At 43.1% G+C, this 23,721-nt stretch overlaps 1 protein-coding gene across 1 annotated transcript in view; it reads right to left on the reverse strand.

The window, feature by feature from the left end:
* Nucleotides 1-1,492: 1,492 nt before the first annotated feature.
* cryl1 (crystallin, lambda 1) overlaps nt 1,493-23,721 on the reverse strand; it is a 36,113-nt gene continuing 13,884 nt past the window's right edge. Inside the window, exons 7-9 of the mRNA XM_083639524.1 lie at nt 8,798-8,906; nt 5,537-5,643; nt 1,493-2,097 (exon numbers count right to left, since the gene is read on the reverse strand). Coding sequence (XP_083495650.1) covers nt 1,969-2,097; nt 5,537-5,643; nt 8,798-8,906 — 345 coding nt within the window. The 3' untranslated portion in view covers nt 1,493-1,968. The remainder of the gene's footprint in view (nt 2,098-5,536; nt 5,644-8,797; nt 8,907-23,721) is intronic.

Genomic DNA, 23,721 nt, shown 5'->3' on the forward strand with positions numbered 1-23,721 from the left:
AGAGGTGCCCAAATTCTTTCTGAAGGGCCAAAAATGACTCTGGATGGAGGGCCATGGGCCCCCAAAAATGTTATGTGAAATTACATTACAATTTACATTCTAAATCTAAAATAAATTTTCAAAAAAAAAAAAAACACTACTCTGTTTAACAGCAATTTTATTGGAGAAGAGTTGATTATAAAACAAAAATCCATAATTATTTTAAGCATACCGTATGAAAGGGAAAGACAACAGGCAGAAAGTGCATGCAACTCAGGTGCGTACCCTAACCCAATTCTCATTCAGATATCTTGAGGTGAGAGGTCAAGGGACCCTTTGAAAATGGCCATGTCAGTTTTCCCTCACCATCATTTAGCCTGACTTTGGAGCGTTGAAGCTATGTTCTACAACAAGCTACAGTTGACATTAGTCTCTCCTCAGACTCAAATATTAGGTTGAATCGCTGCGCTCCGCATCTGCAGCATGCAGTAACATAGTTAGCGCAGCTAACGTATCAGCGCTAAGAACTCTCGGTCTAGCATTGACTAGCTTTGCCATTTGCCATTGGTACCAATGGATGTCTTAGCTTATAGCTCTTCTAGTTTCATTATGGTATAATAAGTATCATTACTCTAGCTTTAAAAACGAGCCTGCCACAGCCTGAAAGACAGTAATGTAGGCCGCAGTTTTTTTGTCTGTCAAATCCATGGCAAGCCAAAACAAACATTTGGACAACGGGCCCCAAATTGGCCATGCGGTAAATACAGTAGATAGATGCCAAAACATTTAAAAAAATCTGACCCCCCCACCCCCCCATTTTTCTCCCCAATTGTACTTGGCCAATTTCCCCCTGCTGCCCCGGTCGCTGCTCTACCCCCTCTGATGCTCTGAGGAGTCGCAGACTAGCACCATGCTTCCTCCGACACTTGCGCAGTTGCCTGTTGCCAGCCACTTCTTTTCACCTGACAGCAGGGAGGTTCACCGGCAGGACGTAGCACGTGGGAGGATCACGCTATACACATACACACATACCCCTAATCCGGCTTCCCACCTGAAGACACAATCGTGCCTGTATGGACGCCTGACCAAGCCGGAGGTATAGAAACCTTTCTGCCACACTGCATATGAAGATTAGAAAGAAGTGGAAACTACGCGGTCATGGGATCTCCAGCCCGGCCAGGTGTCGTGATGTGCTCCACTGTGAACCTCTTCAACATGTGAGGCCAGATTTCACAGCAGGCCTCCTCAGAAGTCCTCATGACACATTTCCATTCACAATTCCCAAGGCATCAGGAAGCTCAGCAGCCATTTAATGCAATGCATATCATCTATTAGTTTCATTGGAAGAAACAGAGTCCACTCAATGATACCCATATTTATTCATTCATTCATTGCGTGTCAGTTGTATCTCGTTTGAAAATTTATATTTGAGTCTAAAAATTCATGACTTCATTGTAAAAAAAAAAAAAATTCAAACTAAAAAACTGTCACTTTCACAGTATTAATTTACATTTAGGAGAGCATTGTGTGATGTAGAACAGTCAGTATGATGATTCCTTTGTAATCCAGTCCTTCCTTTGTAACGTGTTGCATTGTCCATCCTGAGATAACTTTGACTCGTTCTGGTAAGATATAAGATTGAAATGGGACTTTGTGGTTGATTACTTTTGACAGATGTTGTCCCATCTGTTGTCTCGCCTGTCCTGTCACTTTCCACTGTAATGTCAGCAGAAATGTACTAAAATGATCACTTGGAGAGAGCAAACCTCCACCAACACTGAACAATTCTACAACTTGCTATTACACCCAAACACGTCATTCTTATCACTTAAATTTGCAAGTTAAATTGATTTCTGGCCATGAAAACATGCATTTAGGATTTGGAATCAAGTCTCTGTCTCTGTTAGTTTCATAATTGTGTGTGTGTGTGTGTGTGTGTGGGGGGGGGGGGGGGGGGTGTTGCAGGACTCTTTGCCCATGTCAGCAGTGTTAATGGGAGGTTTTGTGGCTGGTGTGGTGCTGGGTCTTCAGCTGGGCCAGGCCCATCAGCAGCTGGTCCCGCCTCTCCCTCCTAACAGACAGGTGCTGCTGCTCGCTGGGAATCAGCTCACCCATCTCCTGTAGTGACGGAGAAAAAATGATTTGAATAATAATAATAATTGATTGCGTTTTAGATCGCGCTTTTCAAGGCACCCAAAATGCTTTACATATCTGTGTGAGTGTGTGTGTGTGGGGGGGGGGGGATTCAGTTCATCCACCATCAATGTGTAGCACCTGGGTGATGCACAGCAGCCAGGTGCGCTAGAACGCTCACCACGCATCAGCTATCACGGTGCAGAGTTGAGGGCTAAATAGTATTAATATAATAATAATAATAATTATTATTATTATATAATATAATATTAATGACCACAGAGCGTCAGGACCTCGGTTTAACATCTCATCCGTAGGACGGTGCTCACTCACAGGACAGGGGGCATTCAATCAATCAATCAATCATAATAGAGGAGATTAAAGAAAAATCGTTCTGGAAAGAAGAACCAAAATTGACACTCCTAACCCTAAACCCTAACCCTAACCCTAACCCTAACCCTAACCCTAACCCTAACCCTAACCCTAACCCCTAACCCTAACCCTAACCCTAACCCTAACCCTAACCCTAACCCTAACCCTAACCCTAACCCTAACCCTAACCCACTCCTTGGGGATTGTTCTTTTGATCAAACCTATTAGCAACGCAAATTTCAAAATGGAGTGGATGACATCACAATGGAGTGGTTGATGTCACACTCTGACTGACATCGCAAATCTAGTCGCAGCTATTGCGAATTTGTGCTTGAGGACAGAATGTAGGATGGATAAATCCAGAAGGAGGCGGTAATGCAACATAAAGGATGCAAACTCCCATAAAACACCACAGAAGAAGAAGAATGTGGGCTTACTATAGAACTCACTAGAATATAGAATTTACTGTCCAGGGCGATTTTGATGATTCTGGTGTCAAATTACGTTTTTAACTATGGAAGATTCAACATTATTTATATCTCCTTCTGCCATTTATTGTGCAGCTCTATAGGTCGCTCTGTCGGTTGGTCCACAAAAAGTGCATCTATCTATCTATCTATCTATCTATCTATCTATCTATCTATCTATCTATCTATCTATCTATCTATCTATCTATCTATCTATCTATCTATCTAGTGACGCAGCCAGTGTGTTTTGCTCAACTGTGAATTTGTTCAACTGTGATGTCACTCGGGCAGTTGTGATGTCATGAGTGATGTCACTCGAGCAACTGTGATCTTATATTTCTTTAATATAAAATTGGCTGTGTTTGTCTGTCAGGCTAAGTGGGTGGGCGGTGTCTGTCTGTCTGTCAGTCACGATTTGTGACAGAAGTGATGTCACTCGGGCAGTTGTGTGTGTATTGAATGCATTTGCAATTGTTCAACTGTGATGTCACTCGAGCAACTGTTATTTGATCTTCTCATAAAATTGGCTAAGTGAGTGGTGTCTGGGTGTGTGTCAGTCACGAAAGTGACACCATCAGTGAGGTGGGTAGCGGTGTATTGGCTAAGTGGGTGGGTGGGCCCTGTCAGTCACGAAAGGGACGTGACATCATCAGTGAGGTGGGTAGCGGTGTAAGTCATGTTTTGTGTCACGAAAGTGACATCATCACTTCCTGGGCAAAAGTTGGCGCGGCGCACAATTGCTGAACTGTGATGTCACTCAGGCAGTTGTGATGTCATCAGTGATGTCACTCGAGCAACTGTGATGTAGTATGAGCCGATGGCACACAGTTGCACGATGGCACACAGGATGCCAACCGCCGTAAAACTCCAAAGAAGAAGAATCTTTCGGTGGTGCATCATCTCTATAGTCGCCACCCAAGGACTGAGCGCGCGTACCATCTGTCTCTCTGTGTCTGTTAGTCACGATTTTGGTCAAGTTTTGAGTCATGATTTTAGTTACGTTTATGACGTGTCTGTGACATCACTGACGATGTCACAAATCGATTTTGGTCACGTTCATGACATCAGTGTCTGTGTAGTCTCTTAAAACAGACGAATTGGCTCCTGCAATTTTAAAATGCTTCCACCTACCTGTCTATACTTCAAACTGGGAAAACTTGGCCAAAGCGCAAAGGGAAACTCATGGAAAATAATGAGTGATGATAGGCGGATGTCCAGCCCAAAGGCAGGTCATTGGAGAAATACAAACGGGATATTTAAAAATTATTTGCATACAGCCAATTCTCCACTTTGCCAACATGATGGCTAGTGATGGTTCTATGAGATTTGAGATGCAACTACAAATTCTCTAGCAATCCTCTTTCTTCGCTAATAAAATCCAAGAAGGCTTTCTTATTCAGTGTTATTATGTGTTGAGATTCTTGGTTCTTGGTTTTCCTTTATACCTTCACTAACTGCATTACTGTCATACCCAAAACCACAGTAAAGAATTGCACTAGTAGAGCTGCTCAGCCATCACTAGAATTGCAATTTTTCTCTGAGGTGAAACTTTGTTTATTTGTTTCCCAGGTAGTTCAGTGTGTCCTCACATGAGTGTGTCCTCACCTGACGACCTTCTGTGGCTAACATTTAAACAGCATGCGATTGGCTAACATTTAAACAGCATGTGATTGAGTAATGCCTCACTAGCAGGGAGGTATATGGCATGGGGCCAAGAAGGAACGCTCGACCTTCAGTCATCCAGAACTAAATGTTCCATTACTGAACATTCCCTCCACTGGACTGAATCAGAACAGAGAAATTATAAATTTAAAAAGTGTTCTGCTACTGATCAGAGAATACTGAAGGAATGATATCTGAAGCCATTATATTTTATTATAGTATCCAGAGCCAGTTACAATAAATGAAAACCTCCACCATGTGGTGGAGGTTTTCAATGTCCTGTACGTTCACTTTGACACTACACCCAGATGTGGTTCTGCTTGTAAAATAAATTTGTGTGGAAAATCAGTTCAATTCCATGGAACGCGTTTCTTAAGGATGAGTTTGAAAAGGTCAATTTCTCCATGTAAAAACTTCCATTCATTTTGTTTAGCAATTCAAACATATTCTGTCATGATTTAATTATTTTCGATTGTTTTATTCCATTTTATTGTGCATAAGGCAGTGGGTACCACCAGGGGTCCTTGGGATGGGGGTTCCCGGGGGTCCCCAGAAAATGGATGAATTGTTCAACTTCAGCATTATTCCATTTTCAAGAAGTTAACACAATTATGGAATTGGAGAATAATGACTATTGTGATCGTAGTTTATCTGTTATCGGTAAAGATAGAAAGTAATGATAGACAAAATCTCATCAAATGGGGGGTCTGTGTGGACTAATGATTGTAGTTTAAAACAGTTCTGTATTAATTCAACCAGTGTAAGGGATATTTGCAGAGCACAAGTCATAAAACCCACAATGTCAGTTCAATGCCCTTTTCTTCTTTCTGCAAGAGCGTATAGCCTAGACTTGAAATGATGGAGGCCCTTTCCACCAGGCCACCTTGTTGCCCTGTCCAACAGAGTGCCATAGTCAAACTTACTGCTATGATGCTCTTGGCTGCCTCCCCAGTGAACTGTGGGACAGGTCCCACACTGGTCAGGAGCCTCCTCATACCTTCTCCGTACCGCTTCAGATAGTCCTCCAGACCTGTAGGAGGAGAGATGGTCAGGGGAGAACGGCATGGACTACCATGTGGGACCGTGGGCCAGTAGCTGAAATCTCACAGCAGTTGTTTGTCCACATTGTGGTAACTTTAACTGGATGATTACATGGTCTTCTACCTTTTCAAACCCCACTGGATGAACTCAAAAATACAAAATAGGGGGTGGGGAGGGGGTTAGGGTTAGGGTTTTTAGTTTTTGCTTCAAGTGAAATGTTTTATGGTCACTCATGATTCAGTAGTTCACGGGTTCGCTTAGTTCCAGACATAAAACTCATTACATAAGGATTTTTCAAAATGTCTATGGAGAAAATGAATGGGAAACTCACTTCCGGGGCAAGAGATTTCATGTGACTGTTCAGCTCTATTCTCCAATCCGCTATGATATGCAAATTTTGTGAGTCGGATCGGAATCTAACACCAGTAGGTTTTCCATAATCCTGCTAATAATCAAACAGCACCGAAAACATGACCTCCTTGGCGGAGGTAATGATGTACGAAGCAACAGTGGTCTTCGGAATAACCAAATGAGTGGGCATAACATCATAAATCATGAAGAGGGTCAGTCTTATGGTTTGTTAACATTCCTGCGATAAGGAACTCATCAGGTTAGGAGAGCATCCTTGAGGAGATAAGAAGCCGAGGTGGAGCAATCACTGCCTGGTCCAAATGTTGAAGGGGTCATCATCACTTCCCAAACAGTTTTATAATTGATTTACAGAGAAAGTTAATCATATTAGAAAACCGGACATTTCTTTTAAAAGCTCTTAGTTTTTTCTTAGACAGTTTCTCAGGTTGACCTGTGGATGTTGACATGAACCTCGGTGGGGCAGACTATAGATTACACAGCAGTGTGATAAGTGCCATCTACCTTCAACCAAACGCTCACATGTTTTGTACAGGAGGACCTGCAGTTATTTCAAGCCCTCCACTTTTTTCCCTTGTCATGCAGTCTCGCTTTCTCTGTCTCAGTCTGACTTTCCGCTTAAAGTGACCAATGGAAAGACATTTTCATCTTGTCAGTTAAATTTCCATGCCATATACACCAATTTAACTTTACTACACATATTAACATTGTCTTTTATTTTTATATGGAAATCCAATGACATTTACTTCCTGGAAAACAATGATGTCCTCAACCTGTACCAGGAGGCGGAACTATAAATGCCACCAAAAACACATCACAGGCCCCTCCCATCAAATCAAACGGCCTTTCTCTCACTAACTGATCTCTCTTACTGTTTTTTTGTGTGTCAATGTGGCTCCTGAGTAGGGCAAAGTTGCGTACCTCTGGTTTATACTTTTGAATGATCCCTTTCTCACGTTATTTTACCCCCAAATGCTGCTTCAACCGAGGGGCAGTTCCGGTTGCAAAAAACTGAGGCCAACGCAGAAGTGGCAAAAACTACAGTTCCTCAAACGGTCACTTGAGGCTGGCTGTCATTCCCCATAGACCCCCTTGTTAAAATGTCTCAGAATGAATACAGTGATGATTTATTGGAGTTAAAATGCTATACCTGGCACCTTTAAACAGCCAGGAACAAAATAAGCATGTTGCTGAGTCTCATGTTTTGGATGGTAAATGGCTGGACTGTGCAGGTTTTGGAAAGCCAAGTCACTGAGACAGAGACAGAGAGAGACAGAGAGGCTGAGTGCACTGCTATCTGATGGGACTGCTTTAAGGCCTGGCAGTCAGAACAGGAGTAGGTCTTCCAGGACGCGGTCACACAGTTTCCTGGGTAGAAAGGAAGCAGCAGTAGAAAGCGTGGGCAGTGTAACAGCAGGTAGAGCTGGCTGCTGGTTTGAAGGCCACCGTCCTGCTTCTGGAGGTTTGGATTACTGCTGTGAGGGAGCGCATTCATCGCTGCCCGTAAAAAGACGGCTTTGTTCGGCCGAGGGTCTCTGTGTGTGTGTGTGTGTGTGTGTGTGTGTGTGTGTGTGTGTGTGTGCGCGCGTGCGTGCGTGTACAGCCAGGATTACTCTCTGGGTTTCACACTCCCCTTTGATATTCTCCATCTACCTGACGTTTCACTCTCTCTTGCACACACACACACACACAAACACACACACACACAAACACACACACACACACACACACACACACACAAATGCCATGGTACAGTACATGTACGTATGTTGACAAAGGCTGAGACATGTGAGACATGTGAGGGTCGTCTCTCTCCCTCTCTCTCTGCCTCATGGTCTGGTGGATGGACATTACAATTATACTGTTGTTACTGTAATTGAGTAGTATTTATTTCTTTGGAGTATTTTTTGATGTTAATTTCACTTAAGCATGTTTTGACAACTATAATGTAATCCACAAGTTACATCCGTTCTGTTGTGTTCAAATGTGTTGAATGAATCATGTTAATTCATGCTTTGCATCATTTGTGCACTATATACTGTAGTAGACCTTTTTAATAGGCCATGCAACATGACGTTAACCTGAACGCACCGTCTGAAAATAGATTTTCCCACTACACCAGCTGTCAGGTTGTGTTGTTTTGATGGTGCGTTCAAGGTCCAGACTCCATTCAGGTCCATTCAGTAAAAATTATGATGTGTTCATGTTCAAATGTAATCTTGTAAAATATAAATCAAGTTTTAACTAAAGAAAATTACTAAAACCCATAATGTTGATAAGTTCTCTTTTAATTAAACAGAGGCTTAAAGGCTTAATTAAAGGCTTAAAAACAAAAATAAGGTTTGTGGTTAACACAAGCTTTTGGGAGTGGAAATTTGTGTTCAGCAGGATAATCTTCACAAACGAGGACCACTTTTATGACTTTTGAAGCGTAAATGCATATTTTTAATGAGAATTTTCAGAAAACGCTTCAAAAGTGATAAAAGTAGTCCTCGTTTATGAAGTTTATCCTGCTGAACACAAATTTCCACTCCCATAAGCTTGTGTTAACCACATACCTTATTTCATGCATTTAACCGAAATCCCCATACTAAAATCCCATTGCCTTTGACTCTTACGAACCAGCATTGTGGCGATTTTCGGGTAAGCCTACAAAAATACATCATCCTTGCGGTACTCTTTCTATACATAGGGTACTTATCGCCCCTTTTAAAAGTGTCTCGGTTACTGGCCTTCCTTTTGTGTGAGTGAAGAGTCAAAAGTGGGAACATTACCTTCAGGTGCATTGAGGTGCATCGTTTCCATGGGACCTATAAAGGCGTAACGCATTCCCAGTCCCTCTGACATCACCAGGTCGATGTCCTTAACTGAGATGAAGCCATCCTGGTGGAGTGAGACGGAAACCGAGTCAGAAACACACAATTCAGTCCACTATAGTGACTGGACTTCATTTCTTTACCTATTTCATTCAATAAAACTGGTACATCATCTGCTTTACATATATCAACATACAGATCTACCTATTTAGCAAGTTATTTACTTCATGTTATTTATGTCTAGTCACTAGATTTTCCAATTCCACCTCTAAAAACAAACAATTCATCTATTTGTAGTATTCCCATGATGTCACATGCATTTCCTACCAATACTGTATGGTTCTTTATCATACACACAACTCATTGGCTGTCATTTGATTATAATCACCACCTGTAATTTAATTAGAATCCCCTGTTATTTTCCTACCAATGTGATGTATCAGAGAATTGTGAATACAGTTTAAAGAGCCACTGAAGTCAGCCCAGTGTTCCCTGGTGGATCTATAGAACCCTTTCAATGTTAATCAACATGATGACATTTCTGTGGGCGGAGCACAGCTGGAGGCCGAAAGTAACCCCGGAACATGTTAGCGAATGCTGGCTGGCTAGAAAGTATTGTTGACTTGTTTTGTAAATAGATACTGAGGGTGTATACTGTACATCTTTAGATTACTATAACTGCTATCTCCTGAATTGTCATGTAGGCTACAAGAGTTGAAATACAAATATTTAACAGATGAGTTGTGTGTCTGCCTAGCCAGCGGCAGACAAGTAAGTATCAGGCTTGGCTTAGAGTACTGTAAAGTGTAAACAGAGCAAACAGCGACGTCTTTTTTTTTTTTATATACTTTATTTTCCATTTTTTATAGAACAATATACGAACAAGACAAAAAAAACAAAAAAAAAACAACAACATACATACATACGTCATTAACATTCAACAATATAACGTGCTATCAGCCGCATAAGGTGCTTATGTGTTTATAAGAGATATCGTGTACCTGGGATCCCGCCTAAGGGGTCCATGGGATACCAACTGGGCGAGCCATCCATCATCCCCAACCTCAGTCACTTATCATTCTTAACCTCGTCAAAGTAGGTCCCAGATATCTGAGAACTTTTTAAGCGCGTTGGTTCTCAGGGACCTGAGTCTCTCCATCTGTAGAACAGAGATCATGTCCATCAGCCACACCCGAATAGAAGGCGAAGAGGAGGACTTCCACTCCTTCAGAATAAGCCTTTTGGCGACAGTTGTCCCCAGTGTCAGAGATTGTTGCACAGCCGTAGGGAAGTTCAGAGAGGACCTCCGGCAAACAGCGACGTCTTGACAGCAAACTGCACTTGCATGGCTGGGAAAGTATACTGTACATCACATTAGAAAGTGTCAAACATGAAGTTTACATGTTATACAGTGTTAAATATTAGGCTCTGTGATGGTTATGGTCGCTTTTACAGCACACCACACCGCCTACACAGCCTGAAACGCATCCGCTGTGATACCCGTTTAACCATAAGTTAGTTGTTTTTTTATTTTTATTTGACTGGCAGTGGCAGCTGCTATGCGATAAAAGTGATCATAAAAGTTGGAGCCATTACTCCTTCGATTCTAGCACCCAACAACACAGCAAGATGGCATTTTAGGTGACGTTAGCTCTGAAGTGATTCGTGTTTGCCTTCAGTGAGCACCGTGATGTAATAATGACAGTCCATTTACCTCATGTTCCAACACAGGGGTCAGCCAATTACTTCCTATTATGTTGACACTTCCTGTGACAGTACAGTACTTATATTGTGTTCATTGTGATAACTGTGGTCAACACTGCTGAGGGGCTTTAAGGTGTGTGCAGACCCTTAAGAGCCAGAGTCAGACTAGGTTTGAAACACACAACGTTTTGAACAGGAAGTCCTAACACAACTGGGTCAAGTGGGCGGGGCTACATAAGGTGAATAAGCTGATGCTACTCTGAAATCAACAAGACTCGCCCGATTTTCAGTAACTGACGCCTCCAGGGAGTAAAAACCTAATTGCTCTCGGCTTGACAAAGTCCCTGCTTTTCAGCCGCAAGACTTTGGACCAAACCGATTCCCTCTGAGCCCATCAGAGCCTCGAAAAACGACTCCCACCATATCAGGTTTCCCTAATCGGCCAATCCTGTGTCCTGAGGAGAATGCAGAAGGTACAGTGAGGAGAGGGGCTGAGGGATGGGATTGGGGGGGAGGGTGAAGGCCAGGAGGAAACAGGGGCGAGCGTGCCAGCTAGTGTGCCTGCTTCACCCCCTCCTCTGCTCACATGTCTGTCTATTGGGCTGGAGAGATACCTGTTGGCCGGCCGGGGAGGAAATCAAAGCTCGGACACAGATACGGAGAGTAGGGTGAGCAAGAGGAGAGGGAGGGGGGGGTGGTGGATGGGGTGGAGGGGTGGACAGGGTCGTCTTTGTTTGGGTCCTGTATCCAACAACGGGCCCGTTCTGTCGCGGGTGCGGCCCGGGCGGAGCCAGGTGAAAAGGGCTCTCTCCTCCGCCATAATCACCGGGGGGCAACTGGCCGCTTTCTCAGCTGCTCTGCTTTCCAACGCTGGCCCTGACTCAAAGGCCAGTTTGTGTGTGTGTGTGTGTGTGGGGGCGCATGTGTGTGTCTGTGTGTGTGTGTGTGTGTGTGTGTGTGTGTGTGTGTGTGTGTGTGCGTACGCGTGTGTGTGTGTGTGTGTGTGTGTTATGAGGGGGGTGTCTGTTACATAAGGACAACAAGGCTGTGCTCACATACTCAATTCTGAATTGCTGCTAATATTAGATTTAAAAAAATGAATGACTCTTCATAGAGTACCGCAGGGATGATGTATTTTTGTAGGCTTACCCAGAAGTCCCTGCACTTCCTGGTTCTTAGGGGGAAAAGGCAATGGGATTTTTGTATTTTTGGTCTAGGAATTTCAGTTAAATGCATGAAATAAGGTCTGTTATTAAACAAAAGTTTATGAAACAGCTAGATTTGTGCTCAGCAAGATAATCTTCACAAAATGAGCACCAGTTTTATGACTTTCGAAGCGTAAATGTGTTTATTTTTAAACGTGATTTTCAGAAAACGCTTCAAAAGTCAAACAAGTGGTCCTCATTTGTGAAGATGATCAATATCAAAGAATGTCGCATCCATTTTTGTATAAGCTTCTCCTGCTTGTTTCCAACAACACATTTCAGACGTTGCAAATTGTCCATTTGTCTTTGGTTCTATTGTTGTCTTCCATGCTAAAGCTGCTCAGGCAAGCTGCTGTGGACATAATGATGAGACTTGATGTTACAAACTCAGAATTTGAGCGTTCAAATACAAGTCCCATGTAGATTGCATGACTCGGGATCTGATTTCACACCACATATCCATGTGTTCCAGATCACAACTGAAAAAATTTGATTTCATGCAGGTTTTTCCTGTTCACACCGATTAGAAAACATCAGATCACAGTCACATGAGGGGAAACTATGTAACCCCTATATTGTAAGACTCATGCAGCAGCTATTATGCTGCATTCATTTATAACTCGGAGGTCGCAAATTGGAAAAATCTAATAAAATGCTGTGTCAACTCGGAATTCCTACTCGCAAACTCGGGTATGATTTCTCAACCCCTACAAATTGCTCACAGCTCGTCATTTGACAACATGACCACCCACATCGTATATGGTGAAAAAATTATGAAAGTATGAATTTAAAACACATTTTTGGCAATTAATGTTTATTTTTTAACAATATGCCTTCAGACCAATCAGCATACCAATAGAGTAGTTGGTTAAACCCTTACCCCGCTAGCCGGGCGCTTCTCGCTCATACTGAGCATTAGCGCCCGGTGACCCACGACGCATTTCCAATCAGACAACTGTCTTCAACCCGGAAATACGACTCACTGTTTACTCACTAATGCCCCCTACACTTCCGGTTGCTCCAGATGAATGATTTTGGGTTTTTCAAAGACAGAAAAGTGGATTTTATGCAACAATTTGGAAGCGGCAACTATATGTCATTAAAAGAAGAGGATGTTGGCCATCGGATAGCGTCTTCACTTCAAGTTTCTGGCTCAGGTAAGGGTTCGTTTTTATACCTAGACGTGAGAGCGGCACGATTGTCTGATTGGAAATGCGTCGTGGGTCGCCGGGCGCTAATGCTCAGTATGAGCGAGAAGCGCCTGGCTAGCGGGGTAAGTTAAACCCATACAATTATACATTATTGTAGTTATTAGCTGTTAGCTGTCTAATAGCTGATGCTATTAGCATCCATGGTTTTGCGACTTGAAGCTCGAACTAACGTAGGTCGGAGATGGCGCGTTTGCCACTTGCCATCTCCGACCATAAACGAATGCAGCATTAAACACAGTATTGAGTTACTTACATACTGTAGAGTCTACAGTGTAGACGACCATGTAAGATGAGATAAGACTAAGATGTACTTTTATTGTCCAAACAATGACAAACTACCAGCTTCTCTCAACTCTCAACTCTGAAGTAAATGTGCAGCGCATTATTCAACAGTTGAAACTAATGCCACAACAATGAAGTGAATCTGCAGCTGAATGCCTGATTACAGGCTCTAATCCACCACACAGGCTGAAAACTCAAGACAGGGGACTGAAGAAGTAGCACTCTCTCCCTCCTCCTCTCCAATGGGCCTTTTTCACACCAGCAATTTTGTGTCTAAAAGGCAGGGTGAACATATGTGCAACCAAAACAAAACACCTTTTTCCCTGCCTTTTTTTTCTTTGCCAGGATCTAGAAAAACTAATTCACGCCTTCATTTATAGTAGGTTAGACTACTGCAATAGCCTTTTTTCTGGTCTCTCCAAAAAAGAACTTAGGCAACTTCAACTCATTCAGAATGCTGCTGCTAGAGTTCTAACGAAGACTAAGAAAGATGATCATATCACTCCAGTTCTTAAGTCCTTACACTGGTTGCCAGTGTGTCAGAGAATAGATTTTAAAATACTGTTATTAGTCTATAAATCACTTAATGGCCTAGGCCCAAAATACATAGCTGAATTGCTCCCACGCTACGAACCGTCTAGAACTCTTAGGTCAACAGGGTCCAGCTTATTAACTGTCCCTAGGATCAAATCAAATCATGGGAAGGCTGCATTTACCCACTATGCTTCTGCTAGCTGGAACAAATTGCCTGAAGACCTCAGATCTGCCCCAACCTTACTTACTTTTAAAAATAGACTAAAGACTTTTATGTTTACCGTCGCTTTTAACTGCTGACAGCTACTATGCAAACCCAATGAGTCCTCTATAAGTTTTTAGCTCTTTCTGCAACTGCTGCGCCTGTTGCTTAATGCACTTTTTATACTATTTTTTTTAAGTTTTGCTGTGATGCTTTTAAATGTCCATTTTATTCTCTTCTTTTCTTTTCTTTTCCTGTCAACCATTTTATGTGAAGCACTTTGAATTGCCACTGTGTATGAAATGTCCTATACAAATAAACTTGACTTGACTTGACTTGACTTTTAGACACAAAATGGCTGCTGTGAAAAAGGTAAATTCTGCCTGTTACCACTGACTTGCCTACTAGCCTGTGCAGCACAATCTTTGGGGGGAAAAAAGCAAGGTGACACACGACCACTGTCAAGAATGTCATCCACCTGTCTGTTTCAGGGTAATCCATCTAGACTAGATGACTGATGGATTACCCTGAGGTGTAGAGACTATTATTGCATGTTGTCTTTGTTATTTGTCTGTACTTGATAGCTGATATTGTCAAAGAAAAGTTATTAAATTGTCCAGTTCCTCTCAATTCCTGAAGAATTGTCTGCATCAAGGCTGTTTTATTTTAACTAATTTCCATTACTTGTCAATTCATCAAATTTGTTGTTTTTGTACCATTTCCCTTTTTTGTTTTGTTATTTGTTATTATTTGTAATTTGTGTCATCACTTTATTTTTCTCTCCCTGACATTTTGTTATACAGTAAGAACCACTGGATTTCTTTATCTAACATTAACTTTCTTATGTTGTATTGTATATGTTGTATTTTGTGTGTTGTACGCCCAACAGGGCTGGGCACTGTCAAATGTGCATGACACAATGAATGAAACAATCAAGATCAATATATACATGATCTTCCTATCACTTACAGTATACGTCTTTTCCTCTCTCTTTGGCTGGTGTGTTAGTACAAATAAAATGTGAAGACTGAGCGAAAACTGAAAGTGTCTGTTATTAAAGATGTGAGGTGTGGGGGCGCGGGCCGGGGTGCGGGGCATCGGTGCTCTCCATCACTGGTCAAGGGTTGCCGGTAGGTTAGAATAGCTTAGGTTAGGCGATAGATTAGCTACAGCCTAACTATAGGCTGTAGACCTGTTATAGTGTTCAAGCTAAAATCAGACTAGAGTAGAATAGGACAGGCCAGACTAGGCTGTAGATTAGCTAGATTCCCTGTGTCCCGGTTAGTTCTGGTTAATGTCTAGAGTAGACAGATTGTCTGATTTTCTCCCCCCTTTTCCTGCTCTCTCCTCTCTCACACTATAAAGCATGCCACTCATTCTACTCTAAAGCATGGCATCCCCTCCTTTCCCTGTTCTCTCCACACTCTCTCTCATACTCCCCCTGCTCTCCCTCCCCACCTCCTCCCCTTCCTGAACTCTCCCCCCCACTGTTCTAAAGCATGGCATCCATTCTATTCTAAAGCATGGCACGCATTCTCTTTCTCTTTCCCCCTTCCCCACCTCTCCCTCCCTGTTCTCTCCTCCCCCACATTTCCCATTCCCTCCCCACCGTCTCCCTTTCCATGCTCTCTCCTCCCCCACTCCCCCCCCTTCTCCTGCTCTCTCCTCTTTCTCCCTTCCCCTCCTCCCCAAAATTCCCCATTCCCTGCCACTTCCTGCTCTCTCCTCTCTCACATTCCCCCTGCTCTCCCTCCCCTGCACCTTCCTCACCGCCTCCCTTTCCTGATCTCTCCTCCCCCACTATTCTAAAGCATGGCACCCATTCTACTCCAAAGCATGGGACCCATTCTATCCTCTCCCACTATTCCGCCACTATTCTAAAGCATGGCACCCATTCTACCCTAAAGCGTGGCACCCATTCAATCCTATATTTCCATATTTCCTATATTTGTGTTATTATTATTATTACTAATGTAATTTGCTACTGTTGTGTCAGCTAGCCCTCCTTTCCCTGTTCTCTCCATATACTCTCTCATACTCCCCCTGCTCTCCCTCCGCACCTCCTCCCCTTCCCGAACTCCCCCCCCCCACACTATTCTAAAGCATGCCATCCATCCTATTTTAAAGCATGGCACCCATTCTCTTTCTTTCCCCCTTCCCCTGCTCCTTCCCCACCTCTCCTTCTCTGTTATCTCCTCCCCCACATTTCCCATTCTCTCCCCACCTCCTCCCTCTCCCTGCTCTCTCCTCCCCCACATCCCCCCGCTCTCCCTCCCCCTCCCCTCTCCTGCTCTCTCCTCTTTCCCCCTTCCCCTGCTCCTTCCCCACCTCCTATACTCCCCAACATTTCCCATTCCCTCCCCACCTCATCACTTTCCTGCTCTCTCCTCTCTCACATTCCCCCTGCTCTCCCTCCCTTCTCCTGCTCTCTCCTCCGCTCTATCCTATATTTTCTATATTTCTCTATCAATTGTTCAATGTGTCATCATTACTACTATAATTTGCTACTGTTGTGTCAGCTAGAATTAGCTAGACATATTTTCTGTGAAGCCCTCTGGGACATGCTTGTGAATTAGGGCTATACAAATAAACTTGACTTGACTTGAGGTGTCTTGAGTGGCAGCCTGCAGATAAAGATGACAGAAGTTGTCACCTTGACGATACATCAAAGAAAGTCTGAGGCCAGAACAGACCGGATTCCCAAACTGTGACTTCACATACCACATCAACTTATTACTTTAGATGGGTAAGGTGGGTGTGTGTGTGTGTGTGTGTGTGTGTGTGTGAGAGAGAGAGAGAGAGAGCATGTGATATGTTTGGTCGAGAGAAAGAGACAGAGAGAGAGCGAGTGACTGTGAGAGACTGTGTATGAGAAACAAATTATTTTTTATTAAAAAATATATATATATATAAAAAATAAAAGGCAAGGAGGGAAGTACATTAATTCAAAACGGATATGTCCATTCACGCTAGTTAGAGGGATAGATAGGTGTTTGATCATGTCAGCAATAACATGTCAGCCTTGAATGTGACTTCAGATTTCAGATAACAACTGAAACAATATTACGCAAAGGGGGAAAACATTTGATCAAATCAAGCCTTCTCTAGTTTGAGACTAGAACTTCCCGTTGACCTACAACAAACCTGAATCGATGCATTTGAAACCAGTCAGTTACAATTTAACGGACTATTTGGCCGTAAACTGGAAATCTTCCATCTTAACAAGTCAGTCTCATATTCCGCCTTCAAATCTTAGTTTTCTCAAACCAGGAGAAACATTATGCAGTGAGGAGAGATAACCCCACTTGTTTCAATGCAGCTTCACTTGTCTCAACAATCTCACTACTATAATAAGGCGAGGGGTTCCGTGGGGCGCAGCTCACAATTGCAAAGCGCATGCACAGTTGCTCGCCTGTGCAATATTTCTTGTTTTATAGAATTGAGTGTCAGTCTGTTGAAAGCAGTCAGAATAAAGGCCTATGTCCACCAACTGTGGTACGGCACTGTGCAGCTGCCTGAACAGACCCACCCCCATGTAATCATGTCAAACGCATGCGGGATCCGACCACATAATGTTGCTCATCTATTACATGGACGAGAGTCTGTGGGCCACATCTTACAAGTGCTTGCAAGTGCAAGGGAAAAATCTGCTTTTTTCTTTTAACTCATTGAGTGCCAGCCACTTTTGGAGAACGGACGCTCCCAGTGCCACAGTTTCAGAGCATTTTCAGTGATTTCTCGAGGCCCACAGAATATTGTGTGATATTACTATGTAAACACCGAACACGCACAAAGAACGATGAGACTCTCTTCTATCATCTGCAAAAAAAAGTTTATTGATATCATTTTCCGTTCTTTAGTTATCAGCCGGAGAAGATAGGTTGATTTTAGCAAAAACACACGTTTCAATTTAGAAGCTGAGATATTCCGCCTTTTGTGAAATTAAGCATTTCAAGCACATCATTGACTCTGAAGCTAATATTTTCTGATGTAATGACACCTCAAAAATAATTTCCTTCAATAAAATAGTGAAAACAAAGGAATTTTGTTTGGCCAAATAATATTTTTTAGCTGCAACCAGCAGCGCTGGCCCCTGCGTGCGCAGACCCTACACCTTCTTGCTGGTCTTGATTTACTGCTGGTGGGCATCATATTCTAGCTTGTTTGCCTGTCTCTCTGTCTATCGAGCCTGCTGCTGTCTGGGTCTGTGTTTACTGTCAATGGTTGTATACTGCCCTGCGTGCCCCACCCCCCTCCTCCTCCTCCGTGGGAGTGTCTCTGGGGCTCTGCTGCTTGCTCTGTCTGCACTGAAAAGTGCGCTGCATCCCCCCGCTTTTTCACAGCCTGTCGCCGGCTCCCAGCTGAGAATAATGTAACTTTTCAGAAAGACGCTGGTGTCGGCAACTAAATCATATGGAGGGGCTATCGCAGCGGAGACGGAGGGGCTCAATTGTGGCAGCAGATTGACTGCTGTTCAGAGGCACAGCTAACGTTATGCTTCATGCATATCGATGCGATTTCCGTTTCCTCATGACTTCTTCTCTCTTTTTTCCTGGCCTTTCTCTAATCTGGAGAGCACTGTCGCCACCTAATGGGTCGGTAAAATAGGTTATACACATTCAACATGCCCCAAAATTTTACAGGAGATGGATCTGGCTTTGATCCACGTCTCACCGTCAAAAAACGCAATTGACGACTTTAGTCGTCATTGGCACTCTACGTTACTAAACGAATTGACGACTAAAGTCGTCATTGGCACTCAATGAGTTAATTACCACTGGGTCGCTGAAACACGTCCTTTGATGTACTGACCCAGTGCTAATTAAAAAAGAGAAAAAGATTTTGAGTGCTAGAAACTATCAAAGATTTTGACCTTGCACCAGAGACCTTTAATATAGAAGAGACACACCACTGCAGGCTCCAGCAATAATACGAAATAGTACTCTGCTGGTCTCCTAAATGGTCATGTGGTCACCTCTCCCACTGACTATTTGGCCTTAAACTATGATGAAAAATGTTCATCGACTACCTATTTTCACTGATGAAAACGATGTTAACTAAATACAAACAAAGTTGTTGTGATGACAAAAACTATGAGGACGTTTTCGTCAACAAAACTAGACTAAAATGTTAGGGAGGGACGAATTGGGAAGAGATCCAATCAGAAGAGAAGAAGTCAAACCTTAATACCATTTCATAATAACAGATTGATAGATCTTTCCAATGAGTTTGAAAATTCTAAAGAAACAATAGTTACGGTTTTCTTTGAACAACATGAGACTAAAATACTCTGACTTTTAGTCGACTAAAACTTGACTAAACAAAAACAGGATGAGGTTGATTAAATGTGATAAAAACTAACAAAGCCATTTGACACAGGACCAAGACTGGGACTAAATAAAAAAATAGCTGACCAAAATTAATACTAGGACACAGGTGAGGAAAACAACCCAGCAGGCTCCAGAGAAGCTGCTCAGCTGGAGCTCCTCCCAGGTCAAAGGTCGGGACAGTAACAGCAATGTGGCAGTTTTGTCAGCTAGGACCCAAGGGTGCCCTCAGGGTTCATCTGCCTCTGCTGGTTCCTCGCAGGTGGGGCACAAGTAAGCGATGCGGACACTGTATGGAATGTCATGTAGATATGTGTCTGAGCTGCCACAGGTCAGTGTGAAAGACACAAATATCACGCATTACTGGATGTACTGTATGGATGCAGAGCTGCTGCCAGCGCAGTCAGGAGGCTTCAGTTCCCTGAACTACACTCAGTAAATACATTGTGAGTAACACAGGGCCAGTGGACGTGACTCTCAGAGGCTGTGACTGAGCTCGCAAGGACTTTCACCAGACTGCAGACACACTTGGCGCATCTGTGAACCATGAAGTCCCTCTTTAAAAGTCTCTTCTGGGATGAGGAGAAAGGAGAAGAATGTCAACTTCTAAACTATGAGAGCAGTATGATGATACAGGGACCACAATGGGCTTTATTGTGTTATCCTGACTTTTCCTTATATGCACTCAATGCCTTGGCACTAGCTCGTGCTTTGAAAATGAAACTGTCAAATAAAATCAATCAACACTGGCTGAATGATTTGGGGGAAATATCTAATTGCGATTTTCCCGACAAATATTGTGATTGCGATATAATTTATTTGAAATCAAGCTTCAGTTCAATATTCACTGTGTAATAGATTTAAAACATGATGGTAGGCCTGAATATCAAGCTTCAGTTCAATATTCACTGTGTAATAGATTTAAAACATGATGGTAGGCCTGAATGATATCAAGCTTCAGTTCAATATTCACTGTGTAATAGATTTAAAACATGATGGTAGGCCTGAATATCAAGCTTCAGTTCAATATTCACTGTGTAATAGATTTAAAACATGATGGTAGGCCTGAATGATATCAAGCTTCAGTTCAATATTCACTGTGTAAAAGATTTAAAACATGATGGTAGGCCTGAATGATATCAAGCTTCAGTTCAATATTCACTGTGTAAAAGATTTAAAACATGATGGTAGGCCTGAATGATATCAAGCTTCAGTTCAATATTCACTGTGTAAAAGATTTAAAACATGATGGTAGGCCTGAACATCAAGCTTCAGTTCAATATTCACTGTGTAATAGATTTAAAACATGATGGTAGGCCTGAACATCAAGCTTCAGTGCAATATTCACTGTGTAATAGATTTAAAACATGATGGTAGGCCTGAATGATATCAAGCTTCAGTTCAATATTTTAATGATTTCCTCTTTCGGCTTGCAACCAAAGACGCCTACGGTTAGCATTAAAAGCAGTATGAGTTGACGGGATTCGGTAAAACTTTAGTCCTTGCTTTGTTGATAGTGTAACAGACTGTTCAGTGTTGTGTTGTGTTCTATTGCGTGTGTGCGAGGCTGTGTATGTTCCCTCGAGTTGCCGTAGAACAGGATATGTGGGGAGAAGCTTGTTATAACGTTACAGCCTGGCTCTATCGTTTATTATTTTATTAACCAAGTGTGAATAGGCGGACCTGAATACTCTGCTACAATAGCTTTCCGATTCTGGCATCCCACTGCACAACACGAAGACATGTCTAGCTCGTCTAGTTTTCCAGCCAGTGGAAAACTACTTGCCAGGGCTGCGCGGAGTCTGTCTTTCTGCATCCGTCATGCGCATCGACGCTGCGTGATGTCAGTGTGACCTAGTCGTATAAGAGGTCTATTGTGGCTTTTGCAAAGATTCTCCCCCCCCAATGTGGCTCCTGAGTAGGGCAAGGTTGTGTACCATTAAGGGAAGGTCAACAAGCCATTAAGTGAAGGGGGTGAATACAATTAAATAAGTAACTATCCCCCTTTTTTTGGAAATCGAACAACATTGGTTTGTGCAGAAGGTCGGTCAAGGAGGAACATCTAGAAACCTGGGGATATCTCAATTGTAAAATTCAAAGAAAGAAATATAATCCTGCACACTGTCTATTATTGTGATGTTTTAGTCATAGGGTCCGAACATGTTTTCATGAAGTGTCTACCTTTCTGCTTTTTGTCCTGCACATTATCTTTATTTTTCTCCAATTCTAAAACAGCAGTCACTTGACAGCTCTTGGCCTTTGGAGGGTTCAAATTCAATGTCATGCGTTTGCAGTGCAATCAGTTCCTCAACGCTGATTCAATGCGAGCTACAGGTTCAGCGCCTCTGTGTTTGCTGAATCTTTTCGTGACAAGTGTGTGTAAGGGTTGAAGGTGCGGAGGCAGAGAGATGAAGAGCAGACCTGAATGGGACTATGAGCGGTTCCTGAACCCCACAGATATAGGTATACACGTGTTAGCAAGCTGAGAGCCTGGAGAAGGACAAAGCTGTCAGTGTCAGACAGGTGTGCTGACGAGTCAGACGAATGCTTTATAAGTCTGTCGAGTTGACTATAAATTGACTGTGACACAGGAAGCGTAAAGACTATATAATTGGGTTGCCCTCCCCTGCTGGTCTGTGTTCTAAAACATGATCATCAAAAACCTGTCCAAAGAAAGTTCATGATATATGTTTATGGATACACGTATTATATATTATAGAATAGAAGGCTAGCAAACCATCTGCCTAAAACAACAGAATAAACCTTGAAGAAGTCACAGAGAGATGCAGCAGTTGACCCTGAGGTTACAGAGCTACAGTAATCCAGCCTGTTTGGACAGTCTGTGGGCATTCCTCTGGACGACAACAGACAGACAACAGAAAAACAAGTCACTGCTCGCCATCTTGCTACTCCCAAAATATGCTTTTACCAAACACAAATCAACAGTCTTAATTCTATGAATTCTGCTTTTGGAAAAAGGTTGGGAGGTTTTTCATAGTCTCAAAAATCAAAGTGGGCTGACTTAGACTGTAGGAATAATTGTTTCTCCTTCATTTATTTATTTTTTAATATTTTTTTTTTTTATGGATTTTTCTCCCGTTTTCCAATTGTACTTGGCCAATTCCCCCCGCTGTCCCAGTTGTTGCTCCACCCCCTCTGCCAATCTGGGGAGAGCTGTAGACACACACATGCTTCCTCCAATATATGTGCAGTTGCCAACTGGTTCTTTTCACTTGACAGCGAGGCGTTTCACCGGCAGGGAGCACGTGGGAGTATCAGGCTATCCCCCCCCGAGTCCCACCCCCCCTCCCTGAACAGGCATTCCGACCGACCAGAGGAGGCACTAGTGCAGCGACCAGGACACAACAGACCCATAATCTGGCTTCCCACCCACAGACACGGCCAATTGTGCCTGTATGGACGCCCGACAAAGCCGGAGGTAACACGGGGGCTCGAACCTTGCTGCGATGCTCGTTTTGGTAGGTAGGGAATCTACCACTATTTCCTCTTTAGTGAGATACCTTAAGTGTAGACAGGATTAATTCGACCCTGTCTGGTATATCATTGCCATTTTTGCCGCAGCAAGCATCACCACACTCGCACTTATTGCCAAAACAAACCTGTCTCTGTTTGCCTGCTTTTTTCTTTTTTTAATAATCTTTATTTATTTATTTATTTATTTATTTATTTATTTATTTATTTATTTATTTATTTATTTATTTATTTATGCAGTTTGTATTTTTCCTCAATTCTTTGGTGTGCGTGTGCGTGTGCGTGCATGCATGTGTGAAGGGGTCCAGTCATTGTGCATCTGATACACTGTAACTCAGGTGTACAGTAGCGCCGGGGCCACCGACACAATGTGTCGATTGAGCTGTGAAAGCATCGGTCTTTGTTCTTTCCTACCACAAAGCACTACTGAAGAGAGGGGATACAAACACTACATACTAAAGCTGCATGGTGCTGAGAGAGAGAGAGGGAGTGGGAGAGAGGGAGAGAGAGAGAGGAGGAGAGAGGGAGAGGGAGGGGGAGAGAGAGAGAGGGAGAGAGAAAGGGGTCATTACGACCTCTCTCTGTGACAGATGGGATTTCCTCTCTCACAGTAACTTATCCCCACAGTGGCACAGCCAATTCATTACAGCTCTAATTAAGTTATAATCCAGTCGACGGCATAGTAAGGCAAGAAACACTGTGGGGGGCGTCCGGGTGGTGCAGCGGTAGAGTCCCTGCCTACCACCACGGGGGTCGCAGGCTCGAGCCCCTGTGTTACCTCCGGCTTGGTCGGGGCGTCCATACAGGCACAATTGGCCGTGTATGCGGGTGGGAAGCCAGATTAAGGGTATGTGTCCTGGACCCTGCACTAATGCCTCCTCTGGTCGGTCGGGGTGCCTGTTTGGGGGGGGAGGCGAACTGGGAG

This window comes from Poromitra crassiceps (assembly GCF_964638095.1).
Source record: "Poromitra crassiceps genome assembly, chromosome: 6".
Lineage (NCBI taxonomy): Eukaryota > Metazoa > Chordata > Actinopteri > Beryciformes > Melamphaidae > Poromitra > Poromitra crassiceps.